The following is a 23,555-nucleotide window of genomic DNA, read 5'->3' as shown; positions in this document are numbered from 1 at the left end:
CTGATCTTAAATCCTCCACTCACATGGAAGGACATGACTAAATTACCGAAATAACCCCTTTAAATCTTTTTATGACCAAAATGTCTCTAGTTCTCAAAGCCAGGTCTCACTGGTGCTTACATTCAGAGCGGGCAAGATAATTGTATGCATATGACGGAAATGCAAGCGTTGTGCTTCCTATGAGTGAAGGTTAGCTGATATCTGCAGGGAAGCTCATTTGTTGCGACTGACAGCAGCACTGAATGCCATACATTCATTGTGCGCCCATTGTTAGCTTTAATGTTTGGCGGTGTGTATTTGAAATGATCAAGCGTGTGCTTTTGCGTTGTAATTCCCTGCTCCGGTTGTGTTTGCGTCGCCGAATGGGCCGCTTTGCGCCTTGTCGTCACAGGTATTGTAGCAGTTAATGTAATAGACTTGCAACATAAGAGGATATAATCTGTCAATTAATTAATCAAATAGAACCTGGCAGGAACTATTAAAAGCTATTCTAATTAATGAGATGGCACCGGCATGCCATTCGCTACAATTTTGCAGGAAAATTGCCCAAAAGGAAGCTGCAAATATCACTTTTCTCTCTCCTATGCTCTCCATCCACAGGGAGTTATGTCGGTGCTTTTCATCCCGCTTTTAATATTTGTGCAATAATTCACATTTTGCACAAGATGGTAATTACCACAAATGCCGACAGTATATCTGGGCCTCCCATGGAGTCTCATAATAAAAAGCTCTCCAGAACTGTGATTTAACCGCAGCTTAGCAATTGCTGCCATTCTCCAAGACATTATGTGATATATGGAACTGCAAGACCATAGCCTAGTGCCATGAGAGATATGTATCATGCCTCCAGTTTATGTTTATGATTTGGAAAAAAAATGAGTCAAGGCATTTTTTTTTTTGTTAAAATTACAATTGATATTTTGGAAATCTGTTGTCTTACCGGCAGTGAAGGAGCGTCTTAAAGTTCCGATGGCGTTCCACCAGGGCGTGTGCTTTCTTGTGCCTTTCAATCCCGAATGAAATAATGAATAAGACTGACCTCCTCTTTAAACTGAAATTACTCAAAGGATTTTGTTTTGTGCTCATTTGCAATCTGAATTGCATTTGCAGGTAGATTTCTGAGTGTGTTTCTGCTAATTGGCTTCCCTTTAAACAACCTCATCCCCTAATGACTGTCTTGCAGGCAGAACCGGAGTGAATTGCAGCTGACAAGGCGCAGGGTTCAATAGCGCTGCCCAGGGCATCCAAAACAAATGGCTAAACAGTTGCTATTAGGTGTATAAATTGTGCACATCTCTGCAGGCAAAACTAGTACTTTGCAGAGTCTGCTAATGCTGGATAATCAGGGACCCGGAATAGTCTGTGGAAAAAAAAGCATGTTTTATTAGATTGGGAATTAATATGTGCATGATTTCGGCGATATTCTGGAAAGCTGTGTTTTGTGGGTTGCGAGAGTTCCCTCAAATGAACGTATGGCAAACAGATGGAAAGGAAGAGACAGATAATAAACCGGTCAGTCCAGCGCGTGCAGCGAAATTTGGGTCAACCAAACCGGAAAACACCGATGACATTGTGCATATTTACACGTCCTTTATTTCTAATAGGCGTAAAGGCCGCCCGCTCCCAGCCGGACTTTGAGATGATGATGATGATGATCAGGAAAAATTAGGGGAAAGAAATGGAAATTTGTGCTGTCACGAGCGGCTTGATTCAGAGCGGCTCGTCCTAAACTATTGCAATTTGTGCCGTCCGTCTCGGGGATCGGATATTCGCACTTTGCAAATAGTCTCGCCGTTTGCTTCAAAAGGTACTAGCGTGTGCGTGTTTATGTGTGTGTTGCGTCTTCGTAGGGTAAACAATTTGTAAAGGTCACGTCTTAAACAGGTCTGCGCTCGCTGCGGCTCCGGTTTATTATAAAAGAAGCTCCATGTCATGTCAAGAGACCGCAATCCATGTGAGAGAACATGTTTAAAGGTTACCATACGTAATGAGTCGAGCCATTTTCCGGGTCTGACGAAAACAACAAAGTTCTTCGTCAGTCAAGCAACGCTGACGGATCCATGTCTCCGGCGGCACGGGTCTGCCCGCACACTCGTCCACACACACACCGTCATTTTGCGGGCTCGTCACAGTGTACGGATCTCAGTAAAGTTCACAACGGTGTTACATGGAAAGATGGCGGACAGTCAACGATTCGCTCATTGGAATGCAGGCTCGGTGATGGAGGTTGCGCTTGTTCTCCCATAACATGATTAATCTATAATGTTACCTCAGGCTGTGTATTTGGAAGAGAGAGTCTTGCTTATTCACCTCTAGTGCTGCAGACACTTATTGCTATTCCCTTCACATCTCTGCTTGACATGAATGGATTTTCAACTTGTCTGAAATGTAACACTCCTCTAAATTGGTCCGGGGGCTTCGTGTAAGTAATCCAGGACCACAATGAAATGGACACGGCCAACTGTGCGGTGACAGGCTCTTCAAACGACTCACAATATTAAAGCGTAATCTCCGGCTATTTTACTATTAATGCCCCAAACCAATTACTTTTTATGCGAGCTATGCTTCGATCACGTCGGACTGCCGCTGCCTCTGTTGGCATATCCCTCACTGGTAATATTGAGTGACACTGACATACCGTTTGTATGGTACACAATTGCCGTGGTAACTGGTCCAATTATGCTGATTTACAGTACTTTTGACCGGGATTCACACGCGGCTCCTCCCTCCGCCCTCCGCCCGTCGACAACCATGATGTTCAACCAAGGCTAAAGGCTAATGAAGTGATTAAATTCAGACTTATTCCTCGGCACATCACTGGTTATTAGTGCCACGCGAAAGGCTAAGCAACAAACACAATACGCTTAACAGTTATGCATCAGTGTGTAGGACTCGCTGTTGATCGCTATTGAAAGGATTTTCCTCTCAAGTCTTAAAAACAGATAGGGAACGCGCAATAAAAGAAATCTAAAAGCGCCACCAATCGAAGGAGTCACGGCGAGACGTGTGTATTCCACCCTAAACGGCAAACATTTCGCATGCGGCTCCGTGTACCGCCCAAAGCCATAAATAATTTAAGACAAAACCGAGAGATGGGACTTTTTCAAAATGAACACAGGACCTGGAATGCAGACATCTTTCTATAGCAATGATTAATCACGTCAAGACATGCGCCTAAGGCTTCTTGGGTTGGAAAAGCGTATTATTTGGGATGAAGGAAATATGGGCTTATCAAATAAGAATGGGACTTGTCACAATTTAACAGTGCAGTGCTCCTTATTCGTGACAAACAGCACGTTTTTATCGTTTTGAATTTCTTTTTTCCCCTAGCCTTTGATACTCCAGCATGTGACGGCATTGCTTCATCTAACTTTAGACGTTGGCCTCATTCCAAAATGGAAGACAGGAAAAAAAATAAATAAAAATTTTGCTGAAATGAGGCCTATAGCCATATTGGTATCAGCAACAATACCAATAATAATAATAATAATGATGATGATAATAATAATAATAATAATAATGCCAATAATAATAACAATAAGTAATACAATAAGTAAGTAAAACAATAACAAATAATAATAGTAAAGAGAAGTATGATTCCTGTTGGATTTAAAAAAAAAAGTGTTGAAAGTTGTCAACTCCAGCTAATAAATCAATAATTGACACATCATTTAGATTTAAATGGGGAAAAAAACAAGTAAAAAAAAATGTGACTCTATCGAACAGACAGTTGCTTAACAACTTTAAAACATTCATGGCTGTTTCCTGGGAGGTGTCCTTTCTGTCATCTGAAAGCTGCTTTCCAATGCATGGATCTGGTCCCTCCTGTGCAAACCAACGCTTCATAAATAAATGTCTATATGCAGGGGAATGCGTATATTATATTTACAGGGATAGCCACGTTATTGACAGAATGAACGGTAAAGGTTAACATTTGATAACATCGCTAGACTTAGCGGAAAAATCACGGCAAGCCGACAAGAGAGGGCATCGCTCTGCATTATTCGTTTTTCAGGACATTACGGATAGAGCCTTGTTATTATCGCCGCCCATGTTTTTTTTTTTTGTTTGTTTAAGAATCAAAGTATATTTTCTCTTATGCGTGCAAAAATGAAAGAGTATAAATACATGTTATTGGACAGCTTCATTGCGGCTTGAAAGTGTCGGGCCAGATGGAACAGATTTCAGTCATTCTTATGCAGATTTCTCACATCTATTACGTCTCCCAATGGGGGGGCGGGCGAGAGGAACGACTTGCATCGGAGATTTGCATCACGCGCAGTCGTGTAAAATAAAAATAAAGTAAAGAATGACGTGTTTCAAGGACCACGTGGAATGCTAATTGAGGAACTCGTTAAAAATGAATTATTTATCCGCTGGATCTCTGGGATGCATCGCTTCATAGATCAATTGAATTTAATTTCGATCCTTCCCCTCCGCCCGTGTGTAATTATTAAATAATAATTTGGGAATACCTGCCACCTCCCAGGTTAGGTGTGCCCGGAATGGTCGATTTCGAAAAAGACCCGTGTTGTTGATATCCTGCAATGAGCTTTCTTTGGTCATCTAAACCCCTTAAAATCTTGTATCTAGCATATATTAATAGTTATTTAAACATTTCATGTAATGTTAATGATGTATATATACAGTTGGCTGTATTTCTGATACCTAGATGTTTGGCATCGCTGCAGCTTTAGTTGCAGTGTCTACAGTTGGTCGATAGGGGAATTGTGTGCGAGTGTGTGTGTGTGTGTGTGTGTGTGTGTGTGCGTGTGTGTTTTTTCTTTGCCAACTTTATTCCTCTGACAAAAAGAGGACAAAATAATAATATTCATACAAATAATGATAGTAAAAAAGGCAAAGAATTATGAATAAATAAATAAATAAATGATAATTCCATTCCCTTTGCTGAAACGTCACACGCACACACACGCACACAAACACACACACACACACACACACACACACACACACACACACACACACACACACACACACACACACGACACCGTTTGTTTTCCTGCACCGGAAAGAAGCGCTACAGACGGTTCCAGGTTCAACTTAAAGCACAAATAATGCGATATATAAATAAATGAATGAAAAATAGAAAAGAAAAGGAGACGTTTGACTCCACAGGTTGTCCCCCCTCCCCTCCATCTCCCCCTCCATCCCCCCCTCAGCCGGTCGGCGGAGGCGCTGTTCGCCGCCTCCGGGTGCTGCGTTTTCCCCCGCTGTGCGCCTTCTGCCGGACGTAACCCAACAATTAAGAGATATTTCCGATTTCATCACAATCACGAGAAATATCCTTTAATTGTAAGGCCACGTCCGTCTCTTTCCTCATCTTCCTCCTCATCCTCCCCATCCTCCTCGTTCCGCAGCTGTCGCGACGCGTCGGCGCGCAACGGGAACGTGGGGGGAAACACACACACTCACACACACACACACACACACACACACACACACACACACATATAGGCAAATAAATTTGTGCGATTTCGTGCCGGTAGAGTGATCAAAAGTGGAGGAGAGTTGAGAAGTTCTGCGTGGGGGTTGGTTTGAGATGCTTCCTCGCCAAAATGCGCCTCCAGTAACTCCCCCGGTTCGCCCGCCTCTCCAGCCGCGTCCTGCGGGCGACTGTTCATCCGTCATCCGTCCGACGTCGGTGAGGAACACGGGTTGTGCGTGCGTGCATGCATGCGTGTGCGTGTGTGTAACCCCCCCCCCTTTCCCCTCCCCACGGAGTGGCCAACTTCTCCAAAAGTAAACGACTTTACGCGGCCGTTTAGTCGCTGAGAGCCGCTTGCGCAAGGACGCAAGGATGCCCGGAGCGTTTGCGTGGCCAGACGCGCACGTCCAAGTCCGATCATCTTGACTTTTTTTTTTCTTTTTTTTTTTCTTCTTCTTTCTCCCCCCACCCCCCCTCTCCCTCACTCATCCACCCTCCTCGCCTAAACCTCTCCGACCGGCCGTGAACGCACCGTCCCCTCCGTGCGCCTCCTTCCTCCGGCGGCTCCGGATCGTCTCTCCCGCCGCTCGCCGGGACAGAGTCGTGAAAGGATCTGCAATCACGTGACCGAGACAGGACTGAAGAGTGTTTTTTTTTTTTTTGTCAACGGGGGGTGTGTAGTTGAGAGAGAGCGGTGTGTGTGTGTGTGTGTGTGTGTGTGTGCGTGGGGTGTCCCTCCTCCGCATCTTCCCACCGCCTCTCCACGCTGTTAGACGCCGGAGCGCAGGGGGAGTGGGAACAGCATCCTCTCTCGCCGGGGCCACCTGTCTTCTCCTCAGTCTCCACTCTTGTCTTTTTTTTTTATTTCCTCTGGAGCCCACCTTCCTGCGGTTGGCTCTCCGGTGGTCAAAATTATAAAAAAAAAAAAAAAAAAAAAAGAAAAATTGAAAAAAAGGAGGGGGTGAAAAGCCCCCCACCCACCCACTCATCATTTCCGCGGGGGTCTCTCACTGATCCCGGCGTAAGAGGACCGCAGTACTGCTTTTTTTTTTTGCTCATCCCCCCTCCTCCTTCTCCCACCTCCTCCCCCTCCTCCTCCTCTCCTTTCTTTTTTTCCCTCCTTCCTCCTTTCATTTCTCCGGGTTGCTCCCTTTGGACTGGATAGGACAGTCGAGCAGAGCTTGGATGAGCCGCCGCGCCGAAATCCCGCGATGGAGTTGCTGCTGATCTGCCTTTCCCTGTGGATACTGCAATGCAATTCGGCCAAAGCGGACTCCATCATACACATCGGTAAGCTCGCCAGCGAGACGCGTGGAGGGGGGGGGGGGACCTGGATTGGCGTGGGAGGGTTAGACAGGTTTAAGAAAGCTGTCACACCGCGTCGATCGGCGGGTTTCCGACCGGCAGGGCGGCGGGCATAAACGGTTCCGTGCTCGGTGCGTCCTGGAAGGGGAGAAGAGGGGCTGTGCGTAAAAAAAAAGTGCACAAAAGTTGTACGCTCGGTGGCCGTGACCTTCACCCACGGCGCTTATAATGGTGGGTGGGTGCTGGTGGAGATGGAGGTGAGTGTGTGTGTGTGTGTGTGTGTGTGTGGGGGGGGGGGGGTTGCTCTGAATCCATCGGCCCTGCAAACTGCTAATCTGTATTTAAAACACGCACGAATGAAACAGGCCCGTGGGCACCAAAGTGTCAATCAGCCCCTCCAAATGGCCTTCATTTTCTTTTCTTTTTTTTTTTTTTTTTTTTTCCTTCTTATAAGACAAAATAAAAGACCGAGCTTCCTCTTGTGTGGAACCGACGAGCCCTTAACTTTCACCGGGACGTGACTGCAATGTCAACAAGCAAAAAAAAAAAAAAAAAAAAAAGAGGGGGGGGGGGGGTGGCGTTGGAGTGGCAGTTTCATATGCATAACAGCCAAAAAAAAAAAAAAAAACTTAAAAATGTCCTGCACGAAAAAGGGTATTCGCTGTCAGGTCCTTAAAGAAATCCTGTATCATCACATTTCGTTGTTATGAAATGGCAGCACTCATGCTCCCCCCCCCCCCTCTACACACACACACACAAACACTGAATAACAACCCAGCTTTGTATATCTTGTGAACGCCTGCCCCGAAGCAGCCACCCCGACAGTTTCATTTCAAATGCAAATATAAACGTCACTCAGAGCGAATATCCCTCTCCGTGCAATACGTCTTCTTCTTCCTTTTCTGCCACCGTTGCTGCTGCTGCTGCTGCTGCTGCTCACAGTTTCTTGCAACAGTCTGGCAAGCAGCAGGTGCTCAGTCACTGGCTTAATACAGCCACGGGATCCGGTCCAAGTGATATTGGACCGGATGATATCCTTTCACCCCCACCCCCACCCCACGTAACATTCGGGTACCCCCCAATTATAATATCCCCTTTTTCCTGAAACCCTTTTCTTCATGATAAATGCCTCTTGCAGCAACAGCTGATGCCATTTTGACAAACAGTGAGCCAGATAGCGAGAGAGAGAGTGTGTGTGTGTGAGAGGGAGAGCTTAGTATGCCTCCCACACAAGGCCTATAATGCTTATTGGGTAGGGTGCCATTGATCTAGTAGCCTAGACAGCCATTTATTTTATAAGTTTGGCCGCTTGATACATCTCATAGGCCCATTACGGACTGGATGTGGGACGGCCGCGTCGATCTCCATGGTGCTGAAATCTTGTCAGCGTACACCCGAGAACACGGTTGTTCCAAAAGTTGGTAAATGAGGAAAGGGTTGGGTGGGGGGGAGGAAAAAAAACACAACGAAACACAAGGATGAAAGTAAATTTCAAGCGCCGGGTATTCAATTAGGCAGCCCTTTTGACAGGTAGCAGAGACGAATTAAACCGCTCGGCGGAGAAGCGCAATAACAGCGACGGTGGCCTCTCTGGGAAAAAAAAAAAAAAAAAAAAAATCACAGAAATTTTTTTTTTTTATTTTACAGGTGCAATTTTCGAGGAGAATGCTGTGAGAGATGACGAGATTTTCCAGCTTGCCATCTCAGACCTGAGTCTGAACGACGACATTCTGCAAAGTGAGAAAATCACTCACTCGGTGAAACTTATCGAGCCCAACAACCCGTTCCAGGCCGTGCAGGAAGGTAAGTGTGATCTGCAAGCTTCGCCACGGCTTCCTCCGAGCATTCTCCTCCATTACCCGCTGATGTCGGGGACGCGACATTCGGCGGTCTTGCGATGGTCTGTTTGGTGGATGGAGTGGCTGGTGGTGGTGGCGACGAGGCGTGTCCGGCAAGACTTTCGTCTGCGTGTGTGTGTGTTTGTGTGTGTGTGTGTGTACACACACATCTTCAAAGACTCGTGCTGGTGTACCTAAGCAAGGTGTCTTCTCTGATTGAAAAGCTAGGTGGAAGCATTGAGTCAGAACACAGCAGCTTAAGACAATCCGACAAAGACAGTTTGATCAAATGCAATTCCAGTGCCAAAGGGGGACCGTGCGCTCCCGCTCCTTTCGAATCACGTGCGCGGCTATCTCTCATCGGCTCTCGGCTTTTCCCTTCATCCGTCTGGATATTTCCCGCCGTCCGTAATGTACAGATGTGTCTACAAACCAGAGCGCGAGGTAGTGGCGAAAGTCAATTTAGTCAAGGTTATTCCTCTCCGTCACCGAGAGGTGGTCGAATACTACGTCGAAGTGATTAAAAATTCCACCGCTAAATTAATGATTAAAACCTTAATAGGTTCCCAGGGACCTTCAAAGGATGTGTTCCTTGCACTTAGTTACCAGCTTGTACTTTTGTCCCCAGTTGCACAAAGGGCCTTGATAACTCATTGCTATTCATGGTGTCCTTGACAGGCTTAGCGGGATAAAAATATGCCCTGTCTTTTTGTATAACCCGCTGTCATTTAGCCGCCGTCCAAAACAATATCATAGATGCCTTGTCCGCTAATTCATATTGATTCCAGTGACACGCTTTCTGAAGAGAAGTGGACATGATTTTCGGGCGACTCAAACAAGCTGAACCGAAGTGTACGGTGAATACGGTTACATTCAGAATGGCCCGCGTCACTCATTACAATGGGATTCGCCCAACGCCGGGAATGTCACGGTTATAAGTCATAGGAGCCACAGAGCGAGATTCGCTAAGCCGGTTAGCGAAAGGAATAAACATGGCTGTGTTCGCCTTTGGGAATCACATTGTGAGCTAAATGAGACACCGAAGGTGTAAATATTCTGGTGCCACAGCTCAGCTCTCCGGCGGTGGAATGGACGACTTTGCCTTTCGCTGCTGTTTGCCCTGTTTTCCATCAAATCTTTGTAATCCGTCTGTTTCGTCCCCAAATTTACTAGGTAATGTGAGTGTCTGGCTATGGATGGGATGTGTGGGAGAGCTTATTTTGTTCGTGCAAGGCAACGGTCATCAAGTGATTTAGAGAGCGAGGAACGCGGACATGGACAAAGTGGATCGAGAGCTGTTCTTGGAAGAATCGTATCAATAAGTTAAATGTCACGATGGAGAATCATTTGCGTCTCCGCATATGAGCACGCCGTCTGAATTGATTTGTCCGGCTATGCAGACGATACCGAGCATCACCTCCCCGATAAACTAACCTTCTGTATGCGACTGCCACGTCTCTGTCAAAAACTACATGTACCAAATAGATTCTAACACTACTACATTAACTAAATTCACAGTAATTTCTGCATTTCAGCCTGATTTTCTGGCTGTGCGATGTGAAATTCCTTGATTCGGTCCCATCAACATTTGGCAAAAAAAAAAATTTATGATAGGGTAGATTTTTTTGCGCCGAGGCCACGGGTATCATGCAATTCAAAAAGCGAGGGATGCGGTCAGCGACAATGTGGACACAAGAGCAGTTCTTGGAATCGTAAACCGTATCAGTTATCTGCATTTATTTGTCTACTTATGCAGACGATACTCTGCATTACCGCTCCGCTCCCCTCTGGAACCTCGGTGGTGTTTCCATCCGTATCCGACTACCGTACCTTTGTCAAAAACTACATGCACTACATAAATGCCACACATCACTATATTGACATAATTCACAGTATTTCCCCCATTTCAGCGCCAGGCTCTGTTGCCGCCAACAGCAAAACCACTTCAGAAACTGCTTGTTATCATTATTATTATAACTTCAGAAATCCGCTGTTGTTTTTTTTTTTCTGTCAAAGACTGAATGCCTTCGGTTACCTCATCCTCTTTCATTCCAGGAGAGACAAATTATTATTTATTGTAATTATTATATTTATTTCTTATTTTGACAAGAACATTGGAATCCTGACACAAAATTATTATTTTTTTTTCAACCCGCACCCCAAAATTCAGACTGCTACAATTCCCGGTTGGTCGCGCTCGCCGTTCTCTTTGAATTGTTCGAAGCCGGGCGAAGCGCATCACCTCGTTCCTGTCCAATTAAATCCAGAATTGATTTCAAGATCTTCATTACATACAAAGCACTACATGAACCGGTCTCTGCAGAATTATTTAGTCCTTTCTCTCGCCGTTGACCTTTACGTTCTTGCGAGTAATGTCTTTTATCTGTTCTCCCACTCGTATTTCAGATAACGGCTCTAAACATTCGGATCGCATTCCTTATTCCATTACGTCTACTCACGAAATTTTTAATTTCGCGTCATCGCTTAGAAGTACCGTTTGGAGGTAATCCCCACCTCACACTCTCACTTTCTTTCGGTTTCATCATGTCTATTTTATCTATCTAGTTTTGGAGGTGTTTATACTTTCGGGGGCTCTTGTCTCTTTCAATCTCAGAGACTTTTACGTGGTCCCTTATCTTATGCATCCTTGATGTGAAGCACTTTATAACAGTGTTTCAAAAAGTGCTTAAATATTATTAATAGATGAAGTGTATGCAGCCCATGTTACACATTAAGCCCCCTGCATTTCAATGCATCTTTGAATCCTCCCTACTTAACAATTTTGCCTCATTTCCCTATTCTCGATAACATTTACACACCGGGGGAGGAGGGGGAGGATGCCGGGACGCAGGATCCCAAGCTGCTTATCTGAAGCACACACTTCCACGCCGTCGATGGGCCTCAAACCAGCAGCCGTCCTGTATCCGAGCAGCCTCTTTGACACCCAGAGCCGGGTTGGTGACGTGGCCATGCTGGCACCTTTCTGTTTCCATAATTGTCTCCAGCATGAATGGATGAATCAGTGATTAAGGGTAGAGCTCAGTAGTGCTGCATAAATACATCAAATCAAAAAGTAATCTTTTTTAATGTACCCCTGTAGGCCTCCATGTGACGGTGAATAAACTGTTTCTTTTATTATATATCCTCCATTATAAATGAGTTTCTGAATGCCATTGTAAAATGATAGAGGATCCGTCCAAATTCTTGGTATCAGCGAATCTAATTTATTGATTACCGTATTTTCACGACTATAAGGCGCACATAAAAGTCTTAGATTTTCTTCAAAATGTACAGTGCGCCCCTATGTGCGTAGTAGAGAACACCATGAGAACGTTATAGGGGGAAGTGTGGGCGTTGATTGTACATAAAAGAACGGGTATGTGCGTTATGCAGAACATCGGTGCTTTAACAACCCTGAAAACCGACAAACACATCCAGCCCAGCCACTTCACCAACATGAACAAGGTGCGGCTCACTTTTGACATCCCGGTGAGTCACACTGTGGAGAAGGAGGGGACCAGCACGGTAGCCATTCGCACAACGGGGTACGAAAAGTCTTCTCGGTTTCCATGGTTTCACTAAGAGTGGAAGGCAGCGCCGGGCGAGGTACGCCACAATTTGCGAACGGATTGTAGATGCTCGGGCTAACGTGTCTGCTGTTGTTCGAGCTTTTGCAAAAGCCGGCATCATTTCTGAGGAGCCGCACGGCACGGAAAGTGACTCTGACAGTGAAGAAAGTGAACCTGGTATGTTTGATGGAGATTTAGCGCAGCTGTTCAAATCAGAAACAGAGGATGAGGACTTTGATGGGTTCGATTAATGACGATTACCGATAAAAAAAATACCAAACTCAGTTTAGCTCCCGTACTATTTTTTAAATACGCAAACATTTATGCTTGTGTGTTGTTGTTGTTGTAAGGTGGACGTAGTAGAGGACACCATGAGAATGTTCAAGGGGGAAGTGTGGGCGTGGATTGTATATAAAACCTGCGCCCTATAATCAGGTGCGCCTTATGAGTGTTTTAAATACAGTAATGGCACACATAACTGAGACTGCGCCTTTTAGTGCGGTGCGCCTTGAAAATACGGTATATGTCACTAATCTGTCTGTCGTTGGTTTCGATTCGGTATCATTTCACATACTTAATGACTGTTTACCGTTTGGCCCCTAATTAAAAAGAAATGCAGGTGATTAGAGGAAAATAGGCTCCCCGCAGCGAGTGGGGAAACAATTTGCAGTTGATGATGTGAAAATCGATGGGTGGCCCCCAATTCTCGCCCAAGACGCCGAAGCAGGGTGGCGAGAGTTGATTGACAACTGGGATAAGTTGACCTTTGTCGTGCTCTTTTGTTAGCTGCCATCCCACTGCGAGTGGCAGACAAGACCCTGCCACCACATGGCACTCAGGGAGTGGAGGAGAGGTTGATGGGAGGTAATGGGTGAAGGCGAGGAATAAAGATGAGGTAACAAAGGAAGACACTGCACAATAAGTACATTTGAGCGGTGAAAGGAACAGTAAGGATGGAAAATATGTCGAACTTACTGTTTGGACATTTGACAGTCCTAATGGTATACGGGACTGTCACAGAAAATTAGAATATTGTGATAAAGTTCTTTATCTTCTGTAATGCAATTGCAAAAACAAAAATGTCATACATTCTGGATTCGTTACAAATCAAGCGAAATATTGCAAGCCTTTTATTATCTTAATATTGCTGATTATAGCTTACATCTTAAGAAAACACAAAAATTCTATCTCAAAATATTAGAATATCATGAAAATGCAATTTTTGTTTTTTTAATGGCATTACAGAAGATAAAGAACTTTATCAGAATATTCTAATTTTCTGAGACAGTCTTGTACATCCTTAGATTTTAAACAATCCGTAGATTCAACCAGCTGCCAGTAGATTCAAGGAGTGAACGATTACATATTACACAAGTGCATTTAGAAGTGTGTCAATTACAAAAACAGAAATTTGACCGTTATGATAGTTGGGTGAGATCATTTAATTGAACTTTCACTCGAAATCGGGGGGTGTGATTACCGGCTAGGCTTACTTGTAGGAGGAAAAAAAAAAAAAAAAAAACACGTAACAATGCGTTCTGCTCATTACGTGATTCGATCCAACGAATTATCAGACGGCCCTCCGAGACGTCAAGTGACTCGGCTAATCGTGGTTGATGACGGATTTCTGTGCGGGATTCGATTATAGCGGCCAAGCTACAAATGGGTGCCATAATGGTTGATGTATTAATACAGGTAATGTCTTTGACGTCTCATTTCACTGTTGGGTTGATGCAAATTAAAAGTCATTTTCAAGATAACTGCGAAAGTGTAAACTTGCTAGCTTGCACGTCTAGAGGTCAAAGAGTGGGATTTACAAGTGAGCGCAATATACAACCCGCCGGCAAACTTCGGTATTTCAAGACCCTATGGATCGTGCTGCCAAATCTCATTTAGCCGAGACAAAGAATTCGAAACTTAACAAGAAGTTTAGTGTCCCTGGGGCGTCGGAACTAGGACTTCTAAATACCCGCGATGTTAGGGAAAAGAGAAAAAAATAAGACAGAAGAGATAGCGAGATCTAGTCCTGAATAAACAAGAGTGATGATAGAAATTTGCTCGCCCAGTGAGAGGAATCATTGCAGTGTCATGTTTGCCCTTATTTGGCTTCCTTTGTCCTTGCGCTCATGGCGACACATATTAACAAGGATGTCACAGAGGCGGCAAACACACAGAAACACTCCACTTTTCATTCCCACCCATCCTCTTTTCATTTGAATATGACAGCTCATCGCTGGCTGGATACCCCCTGACCACACAACTGGCAGTACACTCCAATTTATATGCCGGTGCATGAATAGGGTGATCTCAATATCAGGAGAGAAAATTCAAAAGAATATCTTTCACATACTGATTAGTTTTTAGTTTTTTTTTTTTTTTTTCAAGAGTGATGTTTTTTTTTTGATGCGATTGTCTCGCGATCAAGAGAAACCGAACAAAACATGCGGACCGGGCCGACGTCAGGGTTTTGGTTTTGCCTCTCGATGAACCCCATTAACGTAATCGACCGCTGAAAAAAACAAACAAACAAAAGAAAAAATGCTGTAAATATCTCACTCTGATTTTGGACTGATTACTTTCAATACATACCGTCTTGGTCCTGCGTCTGATTTCGCGATGTAACTGTTGAACTGGAGTTTTGGGACAAAGCACGAAGTTCAACGCATGTCGCCGTGTCCCTTTCCATCACGTTGGCTTTCGTGAAGAGATTCAAATGCTGTCAGAGACAGCAAAGTTTGCCAAGTTTTGACCCAAAATGGACAATCTTGAGGCCAAACCCCACGAAATTATCATACGGATTTATGCCTGTCACCATCTGTCTGTCACCTCCAATGGAAAATAGGGGCGATGCTGTCAAGCAGCCATATCTCAGCAACCCCTTTCAGGCATTGGAAACCAAACTTGGCGTGTGCACTCAGGACGATTTCCTGAAAATGTCATTGTCCGGAAAATGCGGGAAATACTGCGCCGTCCGGGGTCGTCGCATTAAGCAAAAGCAAAGTTTTCCCACTCAGAGGCGTTGATGTCTCTTTGTCAGGCGATATTTTACTTTGACAGATGACCCAAAGAGGATGAAGGGCAGAGATCCATGCATCCGAAACCGAGCACTGGCGCCGCTGTGCTTATGCCTTTTTATATCAACAAATCAAGTTTCCATGGTGACAACAGGCTAAGGGACAGCTTCGCCGTTGCATTGCTTCACGCGTATATGTGATTTGCATTTGTAAAGATTCTAATGCATGATGTATTAAATGATAAATCCGGGTGACATTCATGATAAGAAGTAATACATGTTATAAATATATATATAATCACACCTGGAGATTTAGACTCTCTTCACATTAATGCGAGAACAAGTCCTTTTGTCATACAGAAATGTTTCACACATTGCAAAGGCGACATTAGGAACATTTAAAGACAGCTTCATAATAGAACAATATAAAAAGCTTTTATCACTGCCATGTCTGGCTTCACCCATCCATCCATCCATCCATCCATCCATCCATCCATCCATCCATCCATCCATCCATCCATCCATTATCTGCCACGTCCTACAGTCAGGGTTGCAGGGATGCTGGAGCCTTTCCCGGCTGTCCAAGCTGCACACCTTGGACTAGACGATCCAGTCGATTGCAGGGCCACATACACAGACAAACAACCATTCACTCTCTCTTTTCACAATCCCCAAAAACCCTCCTGCATGATTTACAGATGCGAAGGGAAGCTTGTTTTTATTTATTATTTTTGTTTATTTCCTCTCCGTGCACGAATTATTATTCTTTTATTTTCAGAATACGTGAAGGACGAAATGACGGAGAATTCGGCGTGTGCTCAGGACCTTCATGGTGCAGATCGCAGAATGCTTTAGTATTGAAGAACTTGCTATGTAGTTGCTATTTAGATTATGCTGTCTAGACCATATGGCGTGGCTAAAAGTAAAATTTTGCTGGCAGACCTCTGCCAGCACCCAGTCGAGGCAGAAGGCCGCTCGCATTGAGTTGGGATCCGTCAAAGGGTAGCGTTTCCCTGCCACTTTTCACCAAATGCTTGCTTACGGGGGGGGAACGTCGGGTTCCTGTGAATCCTGCTGAAGAGTTCGGTCCAGACGCTCCTGATCTACATGGAAAGTGTCACCGGACAACTGGGGTTGGGATTTGGCGTCATATTAATAAATATGACCGGACTTGACTTAGAGGACCACAGACATTTTGCAAGAAAAAGGCTGTCAGAACATTGGATATTTTATTTATGGTGGTGCAGGGAATTGCGTTTCGTTCTGATTGATGTCCAAACTGAAGCCCAACTTTCGCTGCAGTTCGGACAATATCTGAATACTTTATTATAGGCTGTACATGCTAACTCGGCTACGCTGTGCAGATTGCTCTACATTATAAGCTAAACATTTAGAACCACGCAAAAGCAAGACATTCAGCCGTCTGGCCTGAAACCTTTCTGAGGTAATTTCCCTTTGTTCATGATGTTCACTAATTTGTTGAGTGTTCTGTTTGGACGAATCCTCACACTCCACACCTCCAGCCAACCTTCTTTCTCATTTAAGCCCTGTGAAGGCAACATAAAGGAGGAATTAATTATTTGACCTTTCTATCCCTGAAAGACGATAGACTTTTAAGAGCTCTCTCCCAATTTTCTTTCCTCCATTTTTTTTTTTTTTTTTGTTTGGCTCAATCTTTTATGACGAATGCTGACAAAAAAAAAACGGTTGATTTTGGAAATGTCGGCATGGGTCGCGCGATATCCTCCATCAGTTTCTCTGCTGATGACAACTCATTACTTCCTGTGCTCTAAACGTGATGGAATGCTGCCCCTTCACTATTACGGTTCCCGTGAATTTAATAATGCCGTATAAATCTAGGTAATGGATTTGTTTGCGGTTTGATGTCTTTTTACCAGCTCTACACAAAGGTTGGATGATCAGGCCATTTTACTGGCCCCTGTTAATTATCCACTGGTTATTTTAATCCATCATAAGCTTCTCAATGGGCTGTATGAAGACCTGCTGGCACCTTAATCAGCTGAGTGATGTTGCGGCAGACTTACCTTCCCCATTTAATCTCATCCGCTGGCCCACCAAGGCCCACCACTCACCATTTGCATGGGGGTTCAACCTTCATTCGGTTTCGTCTGTTTGCACAGTCGTGCACAAACAGCGGCGCGGCATAATTGCCTCTCACGCAGCACCAGACTGCATGTACAGATGAACAATAATTCACTTCCCCCAAATGTGACAAAAATGAAGCCAGGATCTAGAGGCGCTGCAATTTGTCCCGGTGACATCGCTTGGAACCGGAGCAGTATTGATGCTCCCGGACGACAGATACCCCACTGTTGCTTGTAGGTGTTTGCAGGGGTCTCCATCCCTCCAGGAGAGAAATGATGGCGTGATAGGGCCGAATATTTCATCAGGTCACCCCCCCCCCCCCCCACGTTCCTTACCTGCCATTTTTCTTTGCCCTACTTACTTTGTTTCCCTGCTACGATGCTAGTTGTCTTTTGACCGCTTATCTTCCAAGAAGACCACTTCTGCCTAGAAGTCCGGGCCGTAAATGGCACCTAAATCCCGCCGGTTTTTCGCCACGCCCGGGCTGAGAACCGCCCTGGACACCATCCAATTTGAAAGAGAAAGTCAGCTTGATGTGTCTATGTCTGATGCGCTCCGTTACCCCGTCCAGCCACTGCGTGGCCGCTCCTCAGGCACGCCTGCTTTTCGGCGTTCCTGCAGGAGGACAGAACAACATTTGTCCGCCTCCGGAGTCCTGCCTGCGAGAAAGCTCGTTAATGCGGGATGGCGAGCGCGTATCACGCCGCTTCGTTCGTCGCATCAGTCTTTTCGGCTATGCCTCGCTAAATTTCATGCACAGCTGTCTCGTTCGTGGCTCATAACTTTTCTTAAAATACCGTTTTGTGTTTTTCATCAGCATCTGTGTCATGGAATGAGTCAGTCAACACAGAGTGACCGGTGACAGAAAGAATATCTGAACATAAATAAAAAAAGATGTTATTTCTTTTACTTAATAATGAATCAAATAGTTATCATTCTGAAATATTATTGTATCACAATCATTTCTGGACAGTTAACCACATTTAATGTACTTAATAGGAGTTAATGAAGATCATTTGGAAAATAAGGAGACTTGAGCACTCTCGCTGTGCATGCATGTGTGTGTGTGTGTGTGTGTGTGTGTGTGTGTGTGTGCATGTTTCATGCATAAAGCTTGAATCCCTGCCATTTTGCTGGGTTTGATCCCCTGACGGTGTGATGAATCGACATCTGAGCTCGCGTTGCGCCGAAGATTTCCTGATTCTTAGTAAGTCAGTAAGTTTGGACTTCCTGTTGCTTTGCTTTGATGAAATGCTTTGTTTCATGTGTTACGGACATTAGCGCATTAGATCAAGTGTGTCTGGTGATTTACCCCCCCGTTGCTTACCGCCTTCGGTGCACTGCTGCCATATGAACAAACTCCTCCATGTGCTTCTGCAAACAACTCAAGTCACCATCTGTAGGATTCTTCAGCGGCAAAACTCTTACAGTATTTATCAGGCTGTGCACTTCTTCTTTTAGTATCTACCATTCTCACCGCGCACATAGAGCGGCAGTGGATGTATGACTATGACGTCTTAGCCAGAGTTTGCTATAGCTGCTAAGCAGCAGCTGTCACAGAGAAAGCCCACTTAGAGGAATCGGGATCCCTTTTATTAACCAAATATGTTCACGGATACAAGGAATTTGGCTCTGGCTGACAGCTACTCTTCCGGTGAAATGAGGTACACAATGACAAGCGCATTGTGAAAGCTACAACAAGAGGGAAGTGCGAAGTGCAATATCTCTTCAAATCATTTATGCGCAGGTTACGTGCGGAAACAGGTCCGTCCATTTGAAATGTTATTAAGCCCACGTACGGCCTGGGCGAGGTTTTCGTCACCACAGCGGCTAATCGATGCGTCCACTAGAGGGCAGTGCAGAGTTCACACTTTCCACTTCGGATCGTAGTAAACATTACATTACATTACATTACATTACATTACATTGCATTTGGCAGATGCTTTTATCCAAAGCGACTTACAATAGAGGACATAGGGACTGCAAATACACTTGCAAATACACGATGCACAGGAAATATACAGAACAGTAAGCTTGGGTTAGTGAGGGTTTTTTTTTTTTTTTTTTTTTTTAATGGACAGAGGCACACAAACGTACACACACACACACACACACACACACACACAGCATAGCCTAACTTGCTGCCAACCTGATCTGGGGCATCAGCGCAGTAAAAAGTCCTGAAAGAGAAATGTTTTTACCTGTTTCTTGAAGGTTGAGAGAGATGATGCTAGTCTTGTTGCTTCTGGGAGTTTGTTCCACCACTGAGGTAGTAGAACTGAGAACAGTTTTGCCTGAGATCGCTTAGAGCGAGCAGAAGGTACTGCTAGTAGGTTTGAATTAGAGGAACGCAGCTGTCTGCCGGGAACATAAGGTCTTATCATTTCGGTCAGATATGCTGATATAACAAACATGGGGACATTTTCGTACACATTTTCTTCCTCTCCTTCTTCCTTTTGCTGGTCACGCTTGAGCACGCTGTGCAAGGCTGCTCCCGAACGACTTGTGGTGGTACTGCTCTGTTTGGGAATCGCAAATTCCCCAAAAAATGTGCAGAACAGCGCAGAAGATGGACAGAAGGCTCTGTCCATATGCAAATTAAAGCCTAAATGAATTTTAATATGAAAGACTGATTGATCACGGCCGTCAAAAGAATTATCTGTTTCATTCGGGTTTATAATCAGAGTCGGTCAGAATTCTTGTCTACTTTTTTTTGATGTTGTGACTTTTGGTAGTTTTTTAGATTTTTGATAAGAACCCTGAGCTGTCTTTATGTATCCAGTCATTGAGTAAAAAACACACTGTGACTCACTTAAATGCCAATTCTGATCTGTGCTTAACTAAATCATCCACAGCACCCTAAATGTCAATGGGGACCTTCTAATCTTTTAATTCGGGTAAACATGGCTAGCTTTCCTGGAAACGGCGGAACAGCGCTGGGTCCTGCACATTAATACAATAAAAAAAGAGCCTGCAGTTTACCGCTTTGCTTGCTGTAATTTTTAAATTATCTTTTGAAGTAATTCTTCACAATTTTTTTCGTGTCATCCACGATGAAAACTGACTTAATCAGAGAGCGTCGGTGGTCACGTTGTGTCACCGTGCCGTTGTAAAATGCACGGCGCTGTCCAAGGTCCCTGTCTGGCAGATAGCTGGGGGCTGATTTCAATATATTCTTGTCACTTTTCCTCACTGGCATATTTGATGGAGGATGGTTTAGGGGTCATTGTGTGTGAAACTGATTAATGTCCTCTGGCTGCCATGGTGACCAGTCTATGCAGGGCAGTGGAAATAGGAGGGAAAAAAAAAAACAACAAAAAAATGGAAACATTTGAAATGGGCAGAGTGAAATATGCAACTTTCGCGCAAGACATTTGGCATCGGTGAATATGATTTGGATCATTTAGCAACGTCAGGTAGAGCCACAAAAAGACCAAAAAAACACATTCATCACAGGCCGCTCTTGGAATTGCTGTTTGACAGACATTTAGCACCTGCATTGATTTTTTTCTTCCTTTCTTTTTTTTGATATGAGAGCAGCATCTGATGTATGCCAAACCAATAAAAGCCTGGAAAAGAAAAGAAAAAAACTATGGCCATCAGAGCTGTTGCCTACATGCCACTCATTTTCTAGTGAGATTCTTGTCATACATAAACACGGACATGCAACATGTGTTTTCCGTTTCACAGGTTTCTCAGACCCCTCCCATGTCTTATTCATGTCTGCCTTTTCCGGCGTGACAGATTTATAACGAGCTGCGGAGAATGCCGTGACAGATGTTAGTGCTTTGCCACGACCCCAAACAGCCCTCAACCACCACTAGGGATTGGCCATCAATACTGCTCTACCTGTTAAAGGCAAGAGAGATTGAGTGAGAGTGAAGCAAGAGAGAAGAAAGGGAGCGAGATGGCCCAGAGGATACACCCTGTCCAGTCAGATTGATGCTGATGAGGCCCTCGGCTTCCTTTTACGTTGCTATACATTGCGGTGCTGCATGTTACGAGTACCCCTCCAGACTCACTGGCAATGTATATAATATATACATATGAATATATGAATATATGTATGTGTATATGTATGTATGTGTGTGTGTGTATATATACTGTATATATATATATATATATATATATATATATATATACATATATACACATATATATGCATGTGTTTGCATATATATGCATGTGTTTGTGTATATATATATATACACACACACATACATACATATATGTAGATGTATGTATGTATGGATGGATGGATATATATGTATAAATATAAATACGATCATATATAGTGATTTTGGAAACAACGTAATTATACATATATATTATATACACACATACAAACAAACACAAATATAAATGTATAAATATATACATATATTGTAGCGAGTCACAGATGTTGGGGTATATGTTGATGCTTGCTTCTGTGTGATTTGGGGGTTGCTGGTAATTTTGTGGGTGTAGTTTGGGGTTCAAGGAATTCTGTTCTTTTTTTTTAGCTGGAATTGAGCAGGACCAGTAGTTGTATGGCATATACACATACATATATGTATATGTATGTATACATATATGTATGTTTATGTATGTGTTATGGATATATATGTATAAATATAGTTCCGATTATATTTATGTTGATTTTGAAGACAACATAATTATATATACGGTATATATTATACACATACACACACACACACACACACACACACACATATATATATATATATATATATAGTAGCGAGTCATGAATGTTGGGGTTTATGTTTATGCTTGTTTCTGTGTGATTTTGGGGTTGCTGAGAATTTTGTGGGTGTGGTTTGGGGTTCAAGGAATTCTGTTCTTTTTTTTAGCTGGAATTGAGCAGGAACAGTAGTTGCATGGCAGGCTTGTGCGGCGTGGCTGCGGCCATTGCTTATTTAAGACCATGCATATCTTAAAGGGTTAATGCCAAATTTGTTTCATAAATCACAAGAATGTTCATATATGTACAGTGATCCCTCTAATAAGCCATTGCTTATTAAATAGACGTTTTACCATCTATCAGGTGTTTTCCCTGACTAAAACGCTACAATATATATATATATATATGCATGGCAACAGTTGATGCTGGTGGTGTTTTTAAATTTCACCCTCCTGTGGAAAGAAACGTAGAATTTAAAAGAATAACGCGGTGTGCAAGTGTGAGAGCAAAGCGATGGCGGCGTGCAGAGGTGAAGATCATGCAGGGCGCGCTGGCTGTGAAATTATCAGTTGCACGGATAAGAAAGGGGGGAGGCGTTGGAGTGATTTGGAACTGTGGACTCGGCTCACCAGCCTCATTGATGAAGACATGCCAAAATTTATTCAGGAACCTTTATTTGCGTCGCTGCCCACAGACACGGAGACCGAGAGGCGCCGTCTGTAAGTAAAATCTCTCTGTCTTCCACAAGTTCTCTAATTTACCCGTACAACGTGTGTTTTATCCAGAGATGAGGCTAAGCTAGTGTGTAAGCTCTCTGCGAGTGAAATGAATCCCAAGCTTAAACCTCATAAGTGGAAACCTAAAACAGTATAGATGTCCAAACAGTAAGACGTTTCTCAGATACTGGGTCAAATATGGATAAAGCCGTTCGGCTGTCGAACGTGATTTTGAATCGGCAGCGAGAATCATCATGAGTTACGGCTAAACTGTCTTTCCTTGAATCATTCATTCTGATTTAGTCATCACCACGTGTTGTTCGGGGATCTGTTATTAGTTGATTTATGACTTCCCGGTTTAAAGCCGGCTGTTAGCTTTCTTTTATCAGCGGCGTTCAACGAATTATCAATGCTGTTTTTTTCCAAGACAGACGCTTTTGCAAATTGTCGGAACAGAAATGTGACCAAATGTCGCCAATCGGTCCTGAGACCAGATCCAGTCTGAGGGTAAATAAGTCGATCTCGGCCTGTTAATTGTAAAGGTTGCCGGTTAAATTATACTGCTCCCGAAGCGACTGTGCTGAAGTGTCCTTAAGCAGGATAGTAAAACTGATGAGCTGGTAGGTACTTTGTTACTCCATCACTCTGTGTGTGTGTGTGTGTGTGTGTGAGTGTGTGTGAATAACAGAAGGCTCTTGCACTTGAATACCTCAGTGGTAGGTATTAGTCTATAAACATTAAGTAGATTTACCATAATGCAGTGATTGAAACAGTTCACAGGGTTATTGGTTGGATCCCCTACTCCTTCAGACCTCCTGCAGAGTCCATGAGAAAGATGCTGAACTCATAATAAGTCTTCTTGCCTTTGCCAGGAGGACACA

General features: G+C 43.9%; 1 protein-coding gene across 3 annotated transcripts in view; it reads left to right on the top strand.

Moving 5' to 3' along the window:
• Nucleotides 1-5,540: 5,540 nt before the first annotated feature.
• Nucleotides 5,541-23,555, top strand: part of grid1a (glutamate receptor, ionotropic, delta 1a) — a 292,750-nt gene continuing 274,735 nt past the window's right edge. For 2 of the 3 annotated variants that reach the window (XM_086172135.1, XM_086172144.1), the window contains exons 1-2: nucleotides 5,872-6,736; nucleotides 8,399-8,554. In XM_086172135.1, the coding sequence (XP_086028261.1) occupies nucleotides 6,658-6,736; nucleotides 8,399-8,554 (235 nt within the window). In that variant the 5' untranslated portion in view covers nucleotides 5,872-6,657. Of the gene's footprint in view, nucleotides 5,663-5,871; nucleotides 6,737-8,398; nucleotides 8,555-23,555 lie in introns of those variants that run through there. The other variant, XM_086172127.1, reaches the window with a different exon arrangement.

Source organism: Fistularia commersonii, chromosome 2 (assembly GCF_037954325.1).
Source record: "Fistularia commersonii isolate RoL2024-O1a breed Wild chromosome 2, RoL_Fcom_v1.0, whole genome shotgun sequence".
Lineage (NCBI taxonomy): Eukaryota > Metazoa > Chordata > Actinopteri > Syngnathiformes > Fistulariidae > Fistularia > Fistularia commersonii.
The sequence above is the reverse complement of the archived record's forward strand: the minus strand, read 5'-3'. Positions and strand labels throughout refer to the sequence as shown.